Raw genomic sequence first — 22,374 nt, 5'->3', positions numbered from 1 at the left:
GGCGTTGGGCCCCTAGGACGAGGGCGTTGGGCCCCTAGGGCGAGGGCGTTGGGCCCTTAGGGCGAGGGCGTTGGGCCCCTAGGGCGAGGGCGTTGGGCCCTTAGGGCGAGGGCGTTGGGCCCTTAGGGCGAGGGCGTTGGGCCCCTAGGGCGAGGGCGTTGGGCCCTTAGGGCGAGGGCGTTGGGCCCCTAGGGCGAGGGCGTTGGGCCGCTAGGGCGAGGGCGTTGGGCCCTTAGGGCGAGGGCGTTGGGCCCCTAGGGCGAGGGCGTTGGGCCCCTAGGGCGAGGGCGTTGGGCCCCTAGGGCGAGGGCGTTGGGCCCCTAGGGCGAGGGCGTTGGGCCCCTAGGGCGTTGGGCCCCTAGGGCGTTGGGCCCTTAGGACGAGGGCGTTGGGCCCTTAGGACGAGGGCGTTGGGCCCCTAGGGCGTTGGGCCCCTAGGGCGTTGGGCCCTTAGGACGAGGGCGTTGGGCCCTTAGGACGAGGGCGTTGGGCCCCTAGGGCGTTGGGCCCCTAGGGCGTTGGGCCCTTAGGGCGTTGGGCCCCTAGGGCGTTGGGCCCTAGGACGTTGGGCCCCTGGCGTTGGGCCCTTAGGGCGTTGGGCCCCTGGCGTTGGGCCCTTAGGACGTTGGGCCCCTGGCGTTGGGCCCCTGGCGTTGGGCCCTGGCGTTGGGCCCTGGCGTTGGGCCCTTAGGGCGTTGGGCCCTTAGGACGTTGGGCCCTTAGGGCGTTGGGCCCATGGCGTTGGGCCTTGGCGTTGGGCCCTGGCGTTGGGCCCTTAGGGCGTTGGGCCCTTAGGACGTTGGGCCCTTAGGGCGTTGGGCCCTTAGGGCGTTGGGCCCCTAGGGCGAGGGCGTTGGGCCCTTAGGGCGTTGGGCCCCTAGGGCGTTGGGCCCTTAGGGCGTTGGGCCCCTAGGGCGAGGGCGTTGGGCCCTTAGGACGTTGGGCCCTTAGGGCATTGGGCCCTTAGGACGTTGGCCCCTTAGGACGTTGGGCCCTTAGGACGTTGGGCCCTTAGGACGTTGGGCCCTTAGGACGTTTGGCCCTTAGGGCATTGGGCCCTTAGGACGTTGGGCCCTTAGGACGTTGGGCCCTTAGGGCGTTGGGCCCTTAGGGCGTTGGGCCCCTAGGGCGTTGGCCCCTTAGGGCGTTGGGCCCTTAGGACGTTGGGCCCTGGCGTTGGGCCCTTAGGACGTTGGGCCCTTAGGACGTTGGGCCCCTAGGGCGTTGGCCCCTTAGGGCGTTGGGCCCTTAGGACGTTGGGCCCTGGCGTTGGGCCCTTAGGACGTTGGGCCCTTAGGACGTTGGGCCCCTAGGGCGTTGGCCCCTTAGGGCGTTGGGCCCTTAGGACGTTGGGCCCTTAGGACGTTGGGCCCTGGCGTTGGGCCCTGGCGTTGGCCCCTTAGGGCGTTGGGCCCTTAGGGCGTTGGGCCCTTAGGACGTTGGGCCCTGGGGCGTTGGGCCATTAGGGCGTTGGGCCCTTAGGACGTTGGGCCCCTGGCGTTGGGCCCTTAGGGCGTTGGGCCCCTGGCGTTGGGCCCTTAGGACGTTGGGCCCCTGGCGTTGGGCCCTTAGGGCGTTGGGCCCCTGGCGTTGGGCCATTAGGACGTTGGGCCCCTGGCGTTGGGCCCCTGGCGTTGGGCCCTGGCGTTGGGCCCTTAGGGCGTTGGGCCCTTAGGACGTTGGGCCCTTAGGGCGTTGGGCCCTTAGGGCGTTGGGCCCCTAGGGCGAGGGCGTTGGGCCCTTAGGGCGTTGGGCCCCTAGGGCGTTGGGCCCTTAGGGCGTTGGGCCCCTAGGGCGAGGGCGTTGGGCCCTTAGGGCGTTGGGCCCTTAGGACGTTGGGCCCTTAGGGCATTGGGCCCTTAGGACGTTGGCCCCTTAGGACGTTGGGCCCTTAGGACGTTGGGCCCTTAGGACGTTGGGCCCTTAGGGCGTTGGGCCCTTAGGACGTTGGGCCCTTAGGACGTTGGGCCCTTAGGACGTTTGGCCCTTAGGACGTTGGGCCCTTAGGACGTTGGGCCCTTAGGACGTTGGGCCCTTAGGGCGTTGGGCCCTTAGGACGTTGGGCCCTTAGGACGTTGGGCCCTTAGGGCGTTGGGCCCTTAGGACGTTGGGCCCTTAGGGCGTTGGGCCCTTAGGACGTTGGGCCCCTAGGGCGTTGGGCCCTTAGGACGTTGGGCCCTTAGGACGTTGGGCCCTTAGGGCATTGGGCCCTTAGGACGTTGGCCCCTTAGGACGTTGGGCCCTTAGGACGTTGGGCCCTTAGGACGTTGGGCCCTTAGGGCATTGGGCCCTTAGGATGTTGGGCCCTTAGGACGTTGGGCCCTTAGGACGTTGGGCCCTTAGGGCATTGGGCCCTTAGGACGTTGGCCCCTTAGGACGTTGGCCCCTTAGGACGTTGGGCCCTTAGGACGTTGGGCCCTTAGGACGTTGGGCCCTTAGGGCATTGGGCCCTTAGGACGTTGGGCCCTTAGGACGTTGGGCCCTTAGGACGTTGGGCCCTTAGGGCATTGGGCCCTTAGGGCATTGGGCCCTTAGGATGTTGGCCCCTTAGGACGTTGGGCCCTTAGGACGTTGGGCCCTTAGGACGTTGGGCCCTTAGGACGTTGGGCCCTTAGGACGTTGGGCCCTTAGGACGTTGGGCCCTTAGGACGTTGGGCCCTTAGGACGTTGGGCCCTTAGGACGTTGGCCCCTTAGGACGTTGGGCCCTTAGGACGTTGGGCCCTTAGGACGTTGGGCCCTTAGGGCATTGGGCCCTTAGGACGTTGGGCCCTTAGGACGTTGGGCCCTTAGGACGTTGGCCCCTTAGGACGTTGGGCCCTTAGGACGTTGGGCCCTTAGGGCATTGGGCCCTTAGGATGTTGGCCCCTTAGGACGTTGGGCCCTTAGGGCATTGGGCCCTTAGGATGTTGGCCCCTTAGGACGTTGGGCCCTTAGGGCATTGGGCCCTTAGGATGTTGGCCCCTTAGGACGTTGGGCCCTTAGGACGTTGGGCCCTTAGGACGTTGGGCCCTTAGGACGTTGGGCCAGTAACCGAAAGGTTGCTAGATCGAATCCATGAACTGACAAGAATCGGTCGTTCTGCCCCTGAACAAGGCAGTTAACCCACCGTTCCTAGGCCGTCATTGGAAATAAAAATGTGTTCTTAACTGACTTGCCTAGTTAAATAAAGATTAAAGAAAAAAAAATTTAAATTAAATTCCAACACTCGAACATAATTTACAAACAAAACATTTGTGTTTAGTGAGTCCTTCAGATCAGATGCAGTAGGGATGACCATTATTTTACTCTTTAAGTGAGTGAATTGGACAGTTTTCTTGTCCTGCTAAGCATTCAAAATATAACGAGTACTTTTGGGTTGTCAAGAAAAATGTAAAAAGTACATTATTTTCTATAGGAATGTAGTGAAGTAAAAGTAAAATCTGTCAAAATATAGTGAAGTAAAGTACAGATACTGCAAAATCTACTTAATTAAGTATTTATTTTAAAAAATTCTAACTTAAGTACTATACACCACTGCCAATTGCATTATATGGCAGTGCAGTGTGGGGTTCTCTTTACAAAGCAAAAATTTGACAAATGGGACAAACACCAAATTGCAACCCTGTATGCAGAGTTTGGTAAGAGCCTCCTCAGAGTACTGAGAAAAACTCCAAACTACGCATGCAGAGCAGAATTAGGCCAATTACCTCTACTGGTTAAAATCCAAAATAAAGAGCCATCAAATTCTATAATCGTTGAAAAACAAGTGACCCCCACTCCTACCATTACAAAGCTCTCAAATGCCAAGAGTTGAAAGTAGAAAAGAGTGTAGTTTTATAACAGTGTAGTTTTATAACAGTGTAGTTTAATAACAGTGTAGTTTTATAACAGTGTAGTTCAATGACAGTGTGTAGTTTAATAACAGTGTAGTTTAATAACAGTGTAGTTTTATAACAGTGTAGTTCAATGACAGTGTGTAGTTTAATAACAGTGTAGTTTAATAACAGTGTAGTTTTACAACAGTGTAGTTTAATAACAGTGTAGTTTTATAACAGTGTAGTTCAATGACAGTGTGTAGTTTAATAACAGTGTAGTTTAATAACAGTGTAGTTTTACAACAGTGTAGTTTAATAACAGTGTAGTTTTACAACAGTGTAGTTTAATAACAGCGTAGTGTTATAACAGTGTAGTGTTTTAACAGTGTAGTGTTATAACAGTGTCGTTTTATAACAGTGTAGTTTACTAATAGTGTAGTTTTATAAGAGTGTAGTTGTATAACAGTGTAGTTGTATAACAGTGTAGTTTTACAACAGTGCAGTTGTATAACAGTGTAGTTTTATAAGAGTGTAGTTGTATAACAGTGTAGTTGTATAACAGTGTAGTGGTATAACAGTGTAGTTTTATAACAGTGTAGTTTACTAATAGTGTAGTTTTATAAGAGTGTGGTTGTATAACAGTGTAGGTGTATAACAGTGTAGTGGTATAACAGTGTAGTTTACTAATAGTGTAGTTTTATAAGAGTGTAGTTGTATAACAGTGTAGTTGTATAACAGTGTAGTTTTACAACAGTGCAGTTGTATAACAGTGTAGTTTTATAAGAGTGTAGTTGTATAACAGTGTAGTTGTATAACAGTGTAGTGGTATAACAGTGTAGTTTTATAACAGTGTAGTTTACTAATAGTGTAGTTTTATAAGAGTGTAGTTGTATAACAGTGTAGTTGTATAACAGTGTAGTTGTATAACTGTGTAGTTTTATAACAGTGTAGTGGTATAACAGTGTATAGTTTTATAACAGTGTAGTTTTATAACAGTGTAGTATAATAACAGTGTAGTTTAATAACAGTGTAGTTTTATAACAGTGTAGTTATATAACAGTGTAGTTTAATAACAGTGTAGTTTAATAACAGTGTAGTTGTATAACAGTGTAGTTGTATAACAGTGTAGTTGTATAACAGTGTAGTTATATAACAGTGTAGTTAAAGAACAGTGTATAGTTTTATAACAGTGTAGTTTTATAACAGTGTAGTTTAATAACAGTGTAGTTTTATAACAGTGTAGTTTTATAACAGTGTAGTTAAAGAACAGTGTATAGTTTAATAACAGTGTAGTTTTATAACAGTGTATAGTTTTATAACAGTGTAGTTTTATAACAGTGTAGTTTAATAACAGTGTAGTTTTATAACAGCATATAGTTTTATAACAGTGTAGTTTTATAACAGTGTAGTTTAATAACAGTGTAGTGTTATAACAGCATATAGTTTTAAAACAGTGTATAGTTTTATAACAGTGTAGTGGTATAACAGTGTAGTTTTATAACAGTGTATAGTTTTATAACAGTGTATAGTTTTATAACAGTGTAGTGGTATAACAGTGTAGTAATAACAGTGTATAACAGTCCTCTTGTCCCATGTTCATATGGACAGCGTGCGTCACGGCTGGATAGGCTGCGTTTCCGTCGTCAAAATTCATACCATAACTAACTGTTTCACTGCTAAAACCAGCTTTTGGTTGGTCTTAGATACCCCCTTTATCAGCGTTGCCCTGAAATGAACACTTAGATATATTTTTTTAAGGATACCCTTAAAATATTTCCACCCCCGCCCGTCTGAGCACAAGAGAGCTGATATAAGACAGGTAAATTGTCAAACCTGGCGTTAGGACTGAAAACTGTCAGCGCGCCAGTTTTAACACACCGGAATTTACAAAGGAAATGTAGCGTTTGACACTAGCGCCGTCTTAACGCCAGTTCGGAAATAGAACCCCTGGCGTCCTATTAAGATCTGTACCATGTGCCATATGTTTCATCTATACAACACCGGATTACTGAATTCATTCCACAATATTCCATTTCCTAAATTACTATCAAACACTAAACTATAACTATTATTAAGGGGGAAAAAAACTGTGAAAGTCTAAGGCGAAAGTGTTAATGTATAATCCTTTGACGGATTGATGCACATAGTTAGTAACTACCAGATCCGACTGATCTGTTCTTCAGTGGTGAGACTGACTGCACTGCGGTTGACTTCATTAAAATCTAATGGTGAGTCTGGTATAGACCTGGCGGTCTTAGCGGAGCTGCCAAACGCAAAGCGTGTTCACAGACACACACACACACACACACACACACACACACACACACACACACACACACACACACACACACACACACACACACACACACACACACACACACACACACACACACACACACACACACACACACACACACACACACACACACACAGAGACACAGACACAGACACACACACACACACACACACACAGACACAGACACAGACACACAGAGAGACACAGACACAGACACAGACACACAGAGAGACACAGACACACACACACACACACACACACACACACACACACACACACACACACACACACACACACACACACACACACACACACACACACACACACACACACACACACACACACACACACACACACACACACACAGAGACACAAACACACACAGAGAGACACAGACACACACACACACACACACACACACACACACACACACACTAACTCAAGGGCTGTGTGGTAGAGGTTTAAACAGGGGCTCCACATCAAACCCAGTAGTCAACCCCAGGACATGGAGCAGACTGCTATGGGAATATCTGACACACAGACAGACAGACAGACAGACAAGACAAGACTGGGAGCAGACTACAAACATATGATGAGAGGACACACACACAGACAGACAGACAGACAGACAGACAGACAGACAGACAGACAGACAGACAGACAGACAGACAGACAGACAGACAGACAGACAGACAGACAGACAGACAGACAGACAGACAGACAGACAGACAGACAGACAGACAGACAGACAAGACAAGACTGGAAGCAGACTGAAAACATTCAATGAGAATGGGGAAGGGTTGATGGAGGGGGGGGGGGGGGGGGGGCAGGGAGGGGGCAGAACAGACAGTTACAGCAGTAGCAGAGATGACCCATATTCTCATCTACAGCGACCAGAGATTCATTAATGTCACACGAGGGATGAGAGGGAAAGAGAAGCAGGGGAGGGGCAGTAGAGACAACACTGTTGATCAGCTCGTGTCAGAAAACAGCCACCTCATGAATGTTTCATTCTATTGTCTGGGACCGCTGAGATGACTATCAGTATCACCATCACACACCGAGCTGAGTCTCTTCTTCCTTCCAGTCTCTCTGTCTCTCTCCCCATCACACACCGAGCTGAACTACTGTCTGACAGACAAGACTTCCGTCTCTTGCTCCTCTTTTTCTCCCTCGCCCTCTCTCTGCCTCTCTCTTTCCCGTCCCTCGCTCTCTCTCTCTCTCTCTCTCTTTCCTGTCCCTCGCTCTCTCTCTCTCTCTGTCTCTCTCTCTCTCTCTTTCCCGTCCCATCCCGTCCCTCTCTCTCTCTCTCTCTCTCTCTCTCTCTCTCTCTCTCTCTCTCTCTCTCTCTCTCTCTTTCCTGTCGCTTGCTCTCTCTCTCTCTCTCTCTTTCCTGTCTCTCTCTCCTCTCCTCTCCCTCCCTCCCTCCCATAATTAGAGGCCAGGTCAAAGAGGACACAGATCAACTCATAGACAATCACCTGGTTCATGAGTTAAGTTGTTTTGTAAAGCAGTGCCACTGTGTGAGTGAGTGGAGGATCTTATGTATTTCCTTTACAAAGTGAGAGCATTAGGTGGGACTAACACAAGATGATAACTCATGTAAAATATACTGTGTCCGTAAAATGTATATAGGTTCAGAACTGTTGTGGAACAGCACAGATGGAAACTATATGGCAAAAATAAATCAAAACTGGATGGTGTTCAGAGATAGATGGGAGGGGTTGAGGGGAGCTGAAGGCCGGGACTGGATGGTGTTAGGAGATAGATGGGAGGGGTTGAGGAGAGCTGAAGGGTGGGACTGGATGGTGTTAGGAGATAGATGGGAGGGGTTGAGGGGAGCTAAAGGATGGGACTGGATGGTGTTCAGAGATAGATGGGAGGGGTTAAGGGGAGCTGAAGGATGGGACTGGATGGTGTTCAGAGATAGATGGGAGGGGTTGAGGGGAGCTAAAGGATGGGACTGGATGGTGTTAGGAGATAGATGGGAGGGGTTGAGGTTAGCTGAAGGATGGGACAGGATGGTGTTCAGAGATAGATGGGAGGGGTTGAGGGGAGCTGAAGGATGGGACTGGATGGTGTTCAGAGATAGATGGGAGGGGTCGAGGGGAGCTGAAGGATGGGACTGGATGGTCTTCAGTGATAGATGGGAGGGGTTGAGGTTAGCTGAAGGATGGGACTGGATGGTGTTCAGAGATAGATGGGAGGGGTTGAGGGGAGCTGAAGGATGGGACTGGATGGTGTTCAGAGATAGATTGGAGGGGTTGAGGTTAGCTGAAGGATGGGACAGGATGGTGGTCAGAGATAGATGGGAGGGGTTGAGGGGAGCTGAAGGATGGGACTGGATGGTGTTAGGAGATAGATGGGAGGGGTTGAGGGGAGCTGAAGGATGGGACTGGATGGTGTTCAGAGATAGATGGGAGGGGTTGAGGGGAGCTGAAGGATGGGACTGGATGGTGTTCAGAGATAGATGGGAGGGGTTGAGGGGAGTTGAAGGATGGGACTGGATGACCACTACAGTAGTTGTGTGGTTGAGTAACACATTCTTGTCTTTCTTTGGCACTTGGACATTGGGGACGTGTCTGCCGTGAACACCAACTTAGAGGAATTGATAGGCCTGTTCAGTGTATTCAACAGCTGAGGTGGGAGCTCTGGCTTGTTTTTACATACTGTTCCTACCATCATCAGCTTCCTCTTGAGGAGCTCCTGTCCCATCATCAGCTTCCTCTTGAGGAGCTCCTGTCCCATCATCAGCTTCCTCTTGAGGAGCTCCTGTCCCATCATCAGCTTCCTCTTGAGGAGCTCCTGTCCCATCATCAGCTTCCTCTTGAGGAGCTCCTGTCCCATCGTCAGCTTCCTCTTGAGGAGCTCCTGTCCCATCATCAGCTTCCTCTTGAGGAGCTCCTGTCCCATCGTCAGCTTCCTCTTGAGGAGCTCCTGTCCCATCGTCAGCTTCCTCTTGAGGAGCTCCTGTCCCATCGTCAGCTTCCTCTTGAGGAGCTCCTGTCCCATCGTCAGCTTCCTCTTGAGGAGCTCCTGTCCCATCATCAGCTTCCTCTTAAGGAGCTCCTGTCCCAGCTTGTGCGAAGTAAAAAAGTAACTGCATGTGATGTTTTGGCCACGGAGTCCCTGTGTCACGTCCAGGACAACCCTCATCCCTTGGTTCTTCTCAGGGGCTACTCCTGACTTCTCCGTATACACGTGCAAGTTCCACATATACGATGAAGCAGCGTCACAGGCAGCCCAGATCTTGATTCCATATTTTGCGGGTTTAGACGGTATGTACTGTCTGAATGGGCAGCGGCCCCTAAATGGCATAAGCTGCTCATCAACAGTAACGTTGGGCCCAGGGTTGTAAAACAGGGGTAGGCGGTCCACCCACTTGTCCCACACTGATGTGATTGTAGCTAGCTTGTCTCTCTGCCGCTGAGCAGAGAGAAGCTTACCTCTGGTCCTCCTTCTCATCTTCATGCCTAGTCCATCGGCATGTTCTGTCTCTTTGTTGTAGCTCTGACCTTTGAAAATATCACAGATTAAATCTTAAATTATTTCTGAAGGCCAGGAGTGTCGGGAGGAGGAGGGAGGGGGGAGTGTTGGGAGGTGGAGGGAGGGGGGATTGTTGGGAGGTGGAGGGAGAAGGGAGTGTTGGGAGGTGGAGGGAGAAGGGAGTGTTGGGAGGTGGAGGGAGGGGGGAGTGTTGGGAGGTGGAGGGAGGGGGGAGTGTTGGGAGGTGGAGGGAGGGGGGGAGTGTTGGGAGGTGGAGGGAGGGGGGAGTGTTGGGAGGTGGAGGGAGGAGGGGAGTTTTGGGAGGTGGAGGGAGGAGGGGAGTTTTGGGAGGTGGAGGGAGAAGGGAGTGTTGGGAGGTGGAGGGAGGGGGAAGTATTGGGAGGTGGAGGGAGGGGGGAGTGTTGGGAGGTGGAGGGAGAAGGGAGTGTTGGGAGGTGGAGGGAGGGGGGGAGTGTTGGGAGGTGGAGGGAGGGGGGAGTGTTGGGAGGTGGAGGGAGAAGGGAGTGTTGGGAGGTGGAGGGAGGGGGAAGTATTGGGAGGTGGAGGGAGGGGGGAGTGTTGGGAGGTGGAGGGAGAAGGGAGTGTTGGGAGGTGGAGGGAGGGGGGAGTGTTGGGAGGTGGAGGGAGGGGGGGAGTGTTGGGAGGTGGAGGGAGGGGGGAGTGTTGGGAGGTGGAGGGAGGGGGGGAGTGTTGGGAGGTGGAGGGAGGGGGGAGTGTTGGGAGGTGGAGGGAGGAGGGAGTGTTGGGAGGTGGAGGGAGGGGGGAGTGTTGTGAGGTGGAGGTAGGGGAAGTGTTGGGAGGTGGAGGTAGGGGGGAGTGTTGGGAGGCAGGAGAGGGGAGTGTTGGAAGGAGGAGGGAGAGGGGAGTGTAGGGAGGGGGAGGGAAGGGGAGTGTTGGGAGGTGGAGGGAGGAGGGAGTGTTGGGAGGTGGAGGGAGGGGGAAGTATTGGGAGGTGGAGGGAGGGGGGAGTGTTGGGAGGTGGAGGGAGGAGGGAGTGTTGGGAGGTGGAGGGAGGGGGGAGTGTTGGGAGGTGGAGGGAGGGGGGAGTGTTGGGAGGTGGAGGTAGGGGAAGTGTTGGGAGGTGGAGGTAGGGGGGAGTGTTGGGAGGCAGGAGAGGGGAGTGTTGGAAGGAGGAGGGAGAGGGGAGTGTTGGGAGGTGGAGGGAGGAGGGGAGTTTTGGGAGGTGGAGGGAGAGGGGAGGGTTGGGGGAGTGTTGGGAGGGGGGAGTGTTGGGAGGAGGAGGGAGAGGGGAGTGTTGGGAGGGGGAGGGAGAGGGGAGACGGAGGAAGGAGAAGGAGGGAGAGATGGTTATCAGTGTGGAGGAGAGAGGAGGAGGGAGAGGGGAGTTTTGGGAGGTGGAAGGAGAAGGGAGTGTTTGGAGGAGGAGGGAGAGGGGAGTTTTGGGAGGTGGAAGGAGGAAGAGGGGAGCATTAGGTAGTGGGGCTGTGCTATGCCACAGCTAGACGTCTTCCTGAAAATGCAATTTTAACTAACCTCTTTTTGAAGCACAGCTAAGGAAGGCCGAACCAATAGCTTCAGTTGGATTAAATAAGTTATGTTTTATTCTTGTATTCTGGAAAGATGTCATGTGACACATTGAGAAATTGGACTAAATTAGTTAATAACTCATCGTAGTTGCTAAGTAGGCTAATTAAAATTCAACAGTGAATGATTATGGTTATGATTCGGCTTTGCTGTACGTTTCAATACATGACTACACATTATCTGGGCTGGAAGTAACTAATTACAAATACTCTCGTTACTGTAACTACATTTTCCGAATACTTGTAATACATTGAGTCAAGCATTTAACTTTTACTTAAGTATGTTTTGAGTGAAGTGTTTTTAAAACCGTCCGTTACAGTAGGCTATTCATAATAGTGGATCATGATCACGGAAAGGAAAGTCAGAAAAAAACGAATCTTCATTGTTTAGACAGTTGACCAATGAAATCAAATGTCACGCATCGCAAGCAAAATAGACCAATCAAATTAAACTGTGGACAAAAACTGAAAGATGAAGGATGGAAGAATTTCAAAAAGGCAAAAAGTACTTAACCCTTTTGTGGTCTTAACATTCTGTATCCTCCCCTTGTGTAGTCTTAACATTCTGTCTCCTCCCCTTGTGTAGTCTTAACATTCTGTATCCTCCCCTTGTGTAGTCTTAACATTCTGTATACTCCCCTTGTGTAGTCTTAACATTCTGTATACTCCCCTTGTGTGGTCTTAACATTCTGTATCCTCCCCTTGTGTAGTCTTAACATTCTGTCTACTCCCCTTGTGTAGTCTTAACATTCTGTATACTCCCCTTGTGTAGTCTTAACATTCTGTCTACTCCCCTTGTGTAGTCTTAACATTCTGTCTACTCCCCTTGTGTAGTCTTAACATTCTGTATCCTCCCCTTGTGTGGTCTTAACATTCTGTCTACTCCCCTTGTGTAGTCTTAACATTCTGTCTACTCCCCTTGTGTAGTCTTAACATTCTGTATACTCCCCTTGTGTAGTCTTAACATTCTGTATACTCCCCTTGTGTAGTCTTAACATTCTGTATACACCCCTTGTGTAGTCTTAACATTCTGTATACTCCCCTTGTGTAGTCTTAACATTCTGTATACACCCCTTGTGTAGTCTTAACATTCTGTATACTCCCCTTGTGTAGTCTTAACATTCTGTATACTCCCCTTGTGTAGTCTTAACATTCTGTATACTCCCCTTGTGTAGTCTTAACATTCTGTATACTCCCCTTGTGTAGTCTTAACATTCTGTATACTCCCCTTGTGTAGTCTTAACATTCTGTATACTCCCCTTGTGTGGTCTTAACATTCTGTATACTCCCCTTGTGTGGTCTTAACATTCTGTATACTCCCCTTGTGTGGTGTTAACATTCTGTATACTCCCCTTGTGTGGTGTTAACATTCTGTATACTCCCCTTGTGTAGTCTTAACATTCTGTCTACTCCCCTTGTGTGGTCTTAACATTCTGTATACTCCCCTTGTGTAGTCTTAACATTCTGTCTACTCCCCTTGTGTAGTCTTAACATTCTGTATACTCCCCTTGTGTAGTCTTAACATTCTGTATACTCCCTGTGTGTGGTCTTAACATTCTGTATACTCCCCTTGTGTAGTCTTAACATTCTGTCTACTCCCCTTGTGTAGTCTTAACATTCTGTATACTCCCCTTGTGTAGTCTTAACATTCTGTATACTCCCTGTGTGTGGTCTTAACATTCTGTATACTCCCCTTGTGTAGTCTTAACATTCTGTCTACTCCCCTTGTGTAGTCTTAACATTCTGTATACTCCCCTTGTGTAGTCTTAACATTCTGTCTACTCCCCTTGTGTGGTCTTAACATTCTGTCTACTCCCCTTGTGTGGTCTTAACATTCTGTATACTCCCCTTGTGTAGTCTTAACATTCTGTATACTCCCCTTGTGTAGTAGTCTTAACATTCTGTATACTCCCCTTGTGTAGTCTTAACATTCTGTATACTCCCCTTGTGTAGTCTTAACATTCTGTATACTCCCCTTGTGTAGTCTTAACATTCTGTCTACTCCCCTTGTGTAGTCTTAACATTCTGTATACTCCCCTTGTGTAGTCTTAACATTCTGTATACTCCCCTTGTGTAGTCTTAACATTCTGTATACTCCCCTTGTGTAGTCTTAACATTCTGTATCCTCCCCTTGTGTAGTCTTAACATTCTGTATACTCCCCTTGTGTAGTAGTCTTAACATTCTGTATACTCCCCTTGTGTAGTCTTAACATTCTGTATACTCCCCTTGTGTAGTAGTCTTAACATTCTGTATACTCCCCTTGTGTAGTCTTAACATTCTGTATACTCCCCTTGTGTAGTAGTCTTAACATTCTGTATACTCCCCTTGTGTAGTAGTCTTAACATTCTGTATACTCCCCTTGTGTAGTAGTCTTAACATTCTGTATACTCCCCTTGTGTAGTCTTAACATTCTGTATACTCCCCTTGTGTAGTCTTAACATTCTGTATACTCCCCTTGTGTAGTCTTAACATTCTGTATACTCCCTGTGTGTGGTCTTAACATTCTGTATACTCCCCTTGTGTAGTCTTAACATTCTGTCTACTCCCCTTGTGTAGTCTTAACATTCTGTATACTCCCCTTGTGTAGTCTTAACATTCTGTATACTCCCTGTGTGTGGTCTTAACATTCTGTATACTCCCCTTGTGTAGTCTTAACATTCTGTCTACTCCCCTTGTGTAGTCTTAACATTCTGTATACTCCCCTTGTGTAGTCTTAACATTCTGTCTACTCCCCTTGTGTGGTCTTAACATTCTGTATACTCCCCTTGTGTAGTCTTAACATTCTGTATACTCCCCTTGTGTAGTCTTAACATTCTGTATACTCCCCTTGTGTGGTCTTAACATTCTGTATACTCCCCTTGTGTGGTCTTAACATTCTGTATACTCCCCTTGTGTGGTCTTAACATTCTGTATACTCCCCTTGTGTGGTGTTAACATTCTGTATACTCCCCTTGTGTGGTGTTAACATTCTGTATACTCCCCTTGTGTAGTCTTAACATTCTGTCTACTCCCCTTGTGTGGTCTTAACATTCTGTATACTCCCCTTGTGTAGTCTTAACATTCTGTCTACTCCCCTTGTGTAGTCTTAACATTCTGTATACTCCCCTTGTGTAGTCTTAACATTCTGTATACTCCCTGTGTGTGGTCTTAACATTCTGTATACTCCCCTTGTGTAGTCTTAACATTCTGTCTACTCCCCTTGTGTAGTCTTAACATTCTGTATACTCCCCTTGTGTAGTCTTAACATTCTGTATACTCCCTGTGTGTGGTCTTAACATTCTGTATACTCCCCTTGTGTAGTCTTAACATTCTGTCTACTCCCCTTGTGTAGTCTTAACATTCTGTATACTCCCCTTGTGTAGTCTTAACATTCTGTCTACTCCCCTTGTGTGGTCTTAACATTCTGTCTACTCCCCTTGTGTGGTCTTAACATTCTGTATACTCCCCTTGTGTAGTCTTAACATTCTGTATACTCCCCTTGTGTAGTAGTCTTAACATTCTGTATACTCCCCTTGTGTAGTCTTAACATTCTGTATACTCCCCTTGTGTAGTCTTAACATTCTGTATACTCCCCTTGTGTAGTCTTAACATTCTGTCTACTCCCCTTGTGTAGTCTTAACATTCTGTATACTCCCCTTGTGTAGTCTTAACATTCTGTATACTCCCCTTGTGTAGTCTTAACATTCTGTATCCTCCCCTTGTGTAGTCTTAACATTCTGTATACTCCCCTTGTGTAGTAGTCTTAACATTCTGTATACTCCCCTTGTGTAGTCTTAACATTCTGTATACTCCCCTTGTGTAGTAGTCTTAACATTCTGTATACTCCCCTTGTGTAGTCTTAACATTCTGTATACTCCCCTTGTGTAGTAGTCTTAACATTCTGTATACTCCCCTTGTGTAGTAGTCTTAACATTCTGTATACTCCCCTTGTGTAGTAGTCTTAACATTCTGTATACTCCCCTTGTGTAGTAGTCTTAACATTCTGTATACTCCCCTTGTGTAGTCTTAACATTCTGTATACTCCCCTTGTGTAGTCTTAACATTCTGTATACTCCCCTTGTGTAGTCTTAACATTCTGTATACTCCCCTTGTGTAGTCTTAACATTCTGTATACTCCCCTTGTGTAGTCTTAACATTCTGTATACTCCCCTTGTGTAGTCTTAACATTCTGTATACTCCCCTTGTGTAGTAGTCTTAACATTCTGTATACTCCCCTTGTGTAGTCTTAACATTCTGTATACTCCCCTTGTGTAGTAGTCTTAACATTCTGTATACTCCCATTGTGTGGTCTTAACATTCTGTCTACTCCCCTTCTTATATACTGTACAATGAGGAATTCAACTACAAAATACTAGTCTTCTCCCATTTTTTTTAACATTGCCCCCACCCACAAGGTGTATAAACAACAACAATAAATAAGAATAAAATAATATAATAGATACAAAACAAAAATGTGAAGACCATTACTCAATCAACTCTAATTAGTACATGTAGGACAGTATGCAGGTTGTGTGTGCATGGACTTTGCAGATGTATTTCTCACATATGCAGCACATAGTATTTGTTTTTCAGTCCATCTTTGGGGGGCAGAATTGGAATCTCCTCCTCTTGCATGCCCCAGCTGCAGCCTCAGGTGGATCAGGACAAGATTCAGCCCCCTGGACAGCTTTCACAAGCGCTGCAGAGGCTGCTGTGCGGGGGAGGCGCACCCTTCTTTGAATGTGTGGGGTTAAGTGCCTTTCCCAGATGCTTCAGGAACACCCTCCTCTTGTTCCGCTTATCAGTCATCCAGGTAGGTTTGATCTTGCTCCATATCACAAAGACATTGTATGAGGACACATCAATAATGTTATGGAAGATGACCAGGGGCCAGCGGGCAGTCATCCTCCTGCAGCTGTATGTTCCAATCACCATGTCCAGGTTGTCCACGCCTCCTTTGTTGTGGTTGTAGTACAGGATGACGGCTGGTTTCCTGTCCTCACGATCACTGATCTCAGCTGTTTTGTGCAGTGTGCTCAGGAGGACCACATTCTTGTTCCTCTTTGGGAGGTAAGAAACTAGAGTGGTGGTGGGGGTGAAGGCAAACTTTGATGAGAAGGCCTCTCTCCCCCTTGTTGAGAGGAGTGCAGGGGGGGAGAGAGGCCTTCTCATCAAAGTTTGCCAGGGGAGCTCAGGCTTGATCTTTCTGACTGTGTCAACCATGGTGATCTTCCTCTTCAGGAGCTGCTGGCTGAGTTCAATCAGTAGCACACAAGCTACATTTCTCAGTGTGTGTGTGTGTGTGTGTGTGTGTGTGTGTGTGTGTGTGTGTGTGTGTGTGTGTGTGTGTGTGTGTGTGTGTGTGTGTGTGTGTGTGTGTGTGTGTGTGTGTGTGTGTGTGTGTGGTTTTTGTGGTGTGTAAAGGATTTTATAACTGCCGGGTCAAAAAGGACCATAAGACAATCTTTCTACCCTGGTGGTGTACAGCTTTCATGGAAATATGAACAAAGGCGATGTTTCACTTTTTCTAACGTTGGGGGTCACTCTAGGAAAAGTCATCACATTTCAATTAGAAAAAATATAATTTAGGGGGTTTTCTCTACTGTTAAACATAGTGGCGGGTCATTTTTTACCCTTATAGGTTAAGCGGAAAAACTCACCAGAAGGGGGCGGGCGAAGCAAGCAGAGTGAGGGCGGGTGGAAAGGACGGGACAGGCAGAGCAGTGACTGTATGCAAGAAGGATTGTCCATATGTTCAATCATCTTTGCTGATAGCGATGTTGTGTTTCCATAAGTAGGTGATTTGGTGTAATTTAGCATGTACGGTAAAGCCTCAACTCTTTAGCTACGTCTTTCAATTTAACCTCTACCGCTTCTCCCTCCCGGATCCGGGATCCTCCTCACCAAAAAAGCTGACTAGCATAGCCTAGCCTAGCGCCACAGGGCTTTCATATAATATAATTTCATGAAATCACAAGTCCAATACAGCAAATGAAAGATAAACATCTTGTGAAATCAGCCATCATTTCTGATTTTTAAAATGTTTTACAGCGAAAACACAATATGTATTTATATTAGCTAACCACAATAGCCAAACACACAACGGCATGTTTTCACCATGTTTCCACCGCATAGGTAGCTTTCACAAAACCCACAAATAGAGATACAATTAATCACTAACCTTGAACAACTTCATCAGATGACAGTCTTATAACATCATGTTATACAATACATTTCTGTTTTGTTCGAAAATGTGCATATTTGAGGTATAAATCATAGTTTTACATTGCAGCCACCATCACAAATAGCACCAAAGCAGCCAGAATAATTACAGAGAGCAATGTGAAATAAATAAATACTCATCATAAAACATTTATGAAAAATACATGGTGTACAGCAAATGAAAGATAAACATCTTGTGAAGCCAGCCAATATTTCGGATTTTTTAAGTGTTTTACAGCGAAAACACAATATATAATTATATTAGCTTACCACAATAGCCAAACACACAAAGGCATTTATTCACCGCCAACATAGCTTTCGCAAAAACCAGCAATAGATATAAAATTAATCACTAACCTTTGGACAACTTCATCAGATGACAGTCTTATAACATCATGTTATACAATACATTTATGTTTTGTTCGAAAATGTGCATATTTAGAGCTGCAAATCGTGGTTATACATTGTGAATACGTAGCAACAATTCACCAGAATGTCCGGAGATATTTTGGACACTCACCTAATCTAACCAAAGAACTCATCATAAACTTTACATAAAAATACTTGTTGTATGGCAAATGAAAGATACACTGGTTCTTAATGCAACTGCTGTGTTAGATTTTTTTAAATAACTTTACCACAACATACAGCATGCATTATTGTGAGACAGCGCTCACCTATTCTCCGCCGTGTTGGAGCCAACATATTACACAGAAATACGAAATAACATCATAAATTTTGTCTTACTTTTGCTGATCTTCCATCAGAATGTTGTGCAAGGAGTCCTAGGTCCAGAATAAATCGTTGTTTGGTTTTAGAATGTCCATTTCTTCTGTCGAATTAGCAACTTTGGCTAGCATTGTGGAGCGCACGTGTCCTTCATCTCTTGGCGCATGGAATGAAAAATTCCAAAATTCCCAATAAACGTAGAATAAACTGGTCAAACTCGGTTGAAAATCCATCTTTATGATGTTATTAACATATGTATCCAATAAAATGAGAGCCGGAGCAATTCGTAGTGTATACCGAACGCTTTTCAGAAGACAATGTGAGGTTCCCCGGCGCGCAGTTGAAAACTGACAAAAGAGCTGACCTGTCACTCCAAAAGCTCTTATTTTGCCTCACATCAAGCTAGACACCCCATTCAACCTTCTACTGCCTGTTGACATCTAGTGGAAGGCGTATGAAGTGCATACAGATCCATAAATAAAAGCCAGTTGAATAGGCAGGCCCTGACACAGAGCCTCATTTTCAGAATTTTCACTTCTTGTATGGAAGTTTGCTGCCAAATGAGTTCTGTTTTACTCACAGATATAATTCAAACAGTTTTAGAAACTTCAGAGTGTTTTCTATCCAATAGTAATAATAATATGCATATTGTATGATCTAGAACAGAGTACGAGGCCGTTTAATTTGGGCACGATTTTTTCCAAAGTGAAAACAGCGCCCCCCTATTAAGGAGAAGTTTTAAATGAGCTAAAAATATAAAAAGGCGAATAATGACAATTATTATTGTTTAGTTTGACTACAGCGCCAGCTATAAAAAGCCAAAATAGTCACTTTATAATTGAGCGAGGCATCAAAGAGGACAACCTGCCCGGCTTCGGTTGGGTAATTGTAATTCAAAACAATACAATCTAAAATAAATGTCACATTTCTCACCTTTGGTGAGTTTAGGTCATTAGAGAGATGTGTCCCTTGGTGAGTTTATGTCATTAGAGAGACGTGTCCTTTGAGTTTAGGCTATTCGAGAGATGTGTCCTTTGGTGAGTTTATGTCATTAGAGAGATGTGTCCCTTGGTGAGTTTATGTCATTAGAGAGATGTGTCCTTTGAGTTTAGGCTATTAGAGAGATGTGTCCTTTGAGTTTAGGCTATTAGAGAGATGTGTCCTTTGAGTTTAGGCTATTAGAGAGATGTGTCCTTTGAGTTTAGGCTATTAGAGAGATGTGTCCTTTGAGTTTAGGCTATTAGAGAGATGTGTCATGAAGGAGAGAAACGGTTTTGATCAAAACAGTGTGTGTGAAAGACAATGGAGACGGAGGAGTCAGGAGACCAGGAATCCAGACAGACCCGGTGTCTGCTTCTTCTAAGACGAGGAGGAGAATCCCTGGCCACATTTCAGTGACCCGTTCTCCTTCAAGCACAGGAAAGGCGACAGAGTAATCATGCATTATAAGCTGCTTTACCCAGGATGGCGGCGCTGGCTTACAACAAAAACTCTGACTCGAACTTCAGGAAACATGCAGTGGCAAGATAACTAGATAAGAATGATCAACAATGTCGCTATGTAATACTAGTATCCTAATTGTCTAGTGTTGCACGGTATACAGAAACTTCTGTACTTTTTCAATACTAGAACAGTTCGGTATTAGAACCACTGGGAGTCTGGACTGAGGAACCACTGGGAGTCTGGACTGTATCATGTTATCTCCTCTCTCATACTGACTCTAGTCTGTCCTGAGGAACCACTGGGAGTCTGTCCTGAGGAACCACTGGGAGTCTGGACCGTATCATGTTATCTCCTCTCTCATACTGACTCTAGTCTGTCCTGAGGAACCACTGGGAGTCTGGACTGTATCATGTTATCTCCTCTCTCATACTGACTCTAGTCTGTCCTGAGGAACCACTGGGAGTCTGTCCTGAGGAACCACTGGGAGTCTGGACCGTATCATGTTATCTCCTCTCTCATACTGACTCTAGTCTGTCCTGAGGAACCACTGGGAGTCTGGACTGTATCATGTTATCTCCTCTCTCATACTGACTCTAGTCTGTCCTGAGGAACCACTGGGAGTCTGGACTGCATCATGTTATCTCCTCTCTCATACGGACTCTAGTCTGTCCTGAGGAACCACTGGGAGTCTGGACTGTATCATGTTATCTCCTCTCTCATACTGACTCTAGTCTGTCCTGAGGAACCACTGGGAGTCTGGACTGTATCATGTTATCTCCTCTCTCATACTGACTCTAGTCTGTCCTGAGGAACCACTGGGAGTCTGGACTGTATCATGTTATCTCCCCTCTCATAGTGACTCTAGTCTGTCCTGAGGAACCACTGGGAGTCTGGACTGTATCATGTTATCTCCTCTCTCATACTGACTCTAGTCTGTCCTGAGGAACCACTGGGAGTCTGGACTGTATCATGTTATCTCTCCTCTCATACTGACTCTAGTCTGGACTGTATCATGTTATCTCCCCTCTGGGCTGCATCTCCACTTATGCTGCACAGAAGTGAACACAGTTCATTAATGCAACACTGCGTGTATAAATGTTGAAACTGTTAATTACTGTTCGCCAAACAATGTCCATTACAGGCTAGAGCACTTTACAATGCAAGAAGATACTGGTAGCTAACTGGCAAACTTTCCATGCTAGCTTGAAGCTGAAGCTAAAATCAATTCAATAACCTGGTACCTTGTTTGTGATACCCATAAAGAAAAAGATTGCTGATTTCAAAGCTGATTATCACCAAACATTTAATTAATACACTCTGTATCCCTCGCCTAACATTTCTCCTCGTCAAGAATGTCTTTGCTGGAACCTTGAACTGACTGTGATTGTGAATGAAGTCCTGGGTCTTAAAGAGACAGCGCAGACATTTATAAAAGAAGCATATTGTACAAAAATACATCTTTGTTTTTTTAAATATTGGTTCCGAAATAATATCCTATTGGTGAGCAAACTTGTAAATGCAGATTGTCTTTTACTTAATAATAAGGAATTCTTATCACTCTACAACAGGCGTATTCAACTCTTTCCCTACGAGACTCATCAGTAGACCTGACCCTCAGACAACCATTTCATGACTTGACTTTTAAACCATTTTTCTCCCCCATTTTGTGATATCCAATTGAGAAAAATGAGTTTAAAAAAATGTATAAAAAAACATTCTGCGAAAAGACCTGAAATGGTTGTCTCATAATGATCAACTACCAATTTCACAGAGATGAAAGAATTGTTTTAAGAATAATGGGCAAATGTTGCACTATCCCAGTGTGGAAAGCTCTTAGACTCACAGCTGTAATCGTTGCCAAAGGAGCTTCTACAAAGTATTGACTTAGTAGTGTAAATGAGAGATTTCTGCATTTAATTGTTGTCACGATCGTCTTGCGGAGAGATTGAGGACCAAAATGCAGCGTGTGGAAAGTACATCTTCTTTATTAAAGAAAGAAGACGAAAACGACACGAACACTATACAACTAAACAAAACAACAAAACAGACGACCGTGAAGCTAATCAAACATAAGTGCTGACACTAAACACTTAGACATAGACATACCTAGAAACATTAACTCAACCATAGACATACCTAGAAACATTCACTCAACACAAACTCATACACTACACCCAACACCCCCTTTACCATATAACCACCCAAAACGACAAAACACAAACATTCCCCATGTCACACCCTGACCTAACTAAAATAATAAAGAAAACAAAGAATACTAAGGCCAGGGCGTGACATAACCCCCCCCTTAAGGTGCGAACTCCGGGCGCACCAGCATAAAGTCTAAGGGAGGGTCTGGGTGGGCGTCTGTCCACGGTGGCGGCTCTGGCACTGGTCGTGGTCCCCACCCCACCATAGTCACTACCAGCTTTCGTAGCCTCCTCCAAATGGCCACCCTCCACATTAACCCCACTGGATTAAGGGGCAGCACCGGACTAAGGAGCAGCACCGGACTAAGGGGCAGCACCGGACTAAGGGGCAGCACCGGACTAAGGGGCAGCACCGGACTAAGGGGCAGCACCAGGATAAGGGGCAGCACCAGGATAAGGGGCAGCACCAGGATAAGGGGCAACTCCGGACTGAGGGACGGCAGCTCCGGACTGAGGGACGGATCCTGGCTGGATGACGGCTCTGGCGGATCCTGGCTGGACGGCTCTGGTGGATCCTGGCTGGACGGCTCATGGCTGGCTGACGGATCTGGCTGCTCATGGCTGGCTGACGGATCTGGCTGCTCATGGCTGGCTGACGGATCTGGCTGCTCATGGCTGGCTGACGGATCTGGCTGCTCATGGCAGGCTGAC

The 22,374-nt window shown here is 46.8% G+C and overlaps 1 protein-coding gene across 1 annotated transcript in view; it reads right to left on the bottom strand.

Annotated features, from left to right (window-relative positions):
- Positions 1–510: 510 nt before the first annotated feature.
- The window catches only part of LOC120045310 (serine palmitoyltransferase 3-like), a 147,433-nt gene continuing 125,569 nt past the window's right edge, over positions 511–22,374 (bottom strand). Inside the window, exons 10-11 of the mRNA XM_038990190.1 lie at positions 1,439–1,670; positions 511–673 (exon numbers count right to left, since the gene is read on the bottom strand). Coding sequence (XP_038846118.1) covers positions 511–673; positions 1,439–1,670 — 395 coding nt within the window. The remainder of the gene's footprint in view (positions 674–1,438; positions 1,671–22,374) is intronic.

This window comes from Salvelinus namaycush, chromosome 4 (assembly GCF_016432855.1).
Source record: "Salvelinus namaycush isolate Seneca chromosome 4, SaNama_1.0, whole genome shotgun sequence".
NCBI lineage: Eukaryota > Metazoa > Chordata > Actinopteri > Salmoniformes > Salmonidae > Salvelinus > Salvelinus namaycush.
Note: the sequence above shows the minus strand (reverse complement) of the source record. Positions and strands in the feature narration are given on the sequence as shown.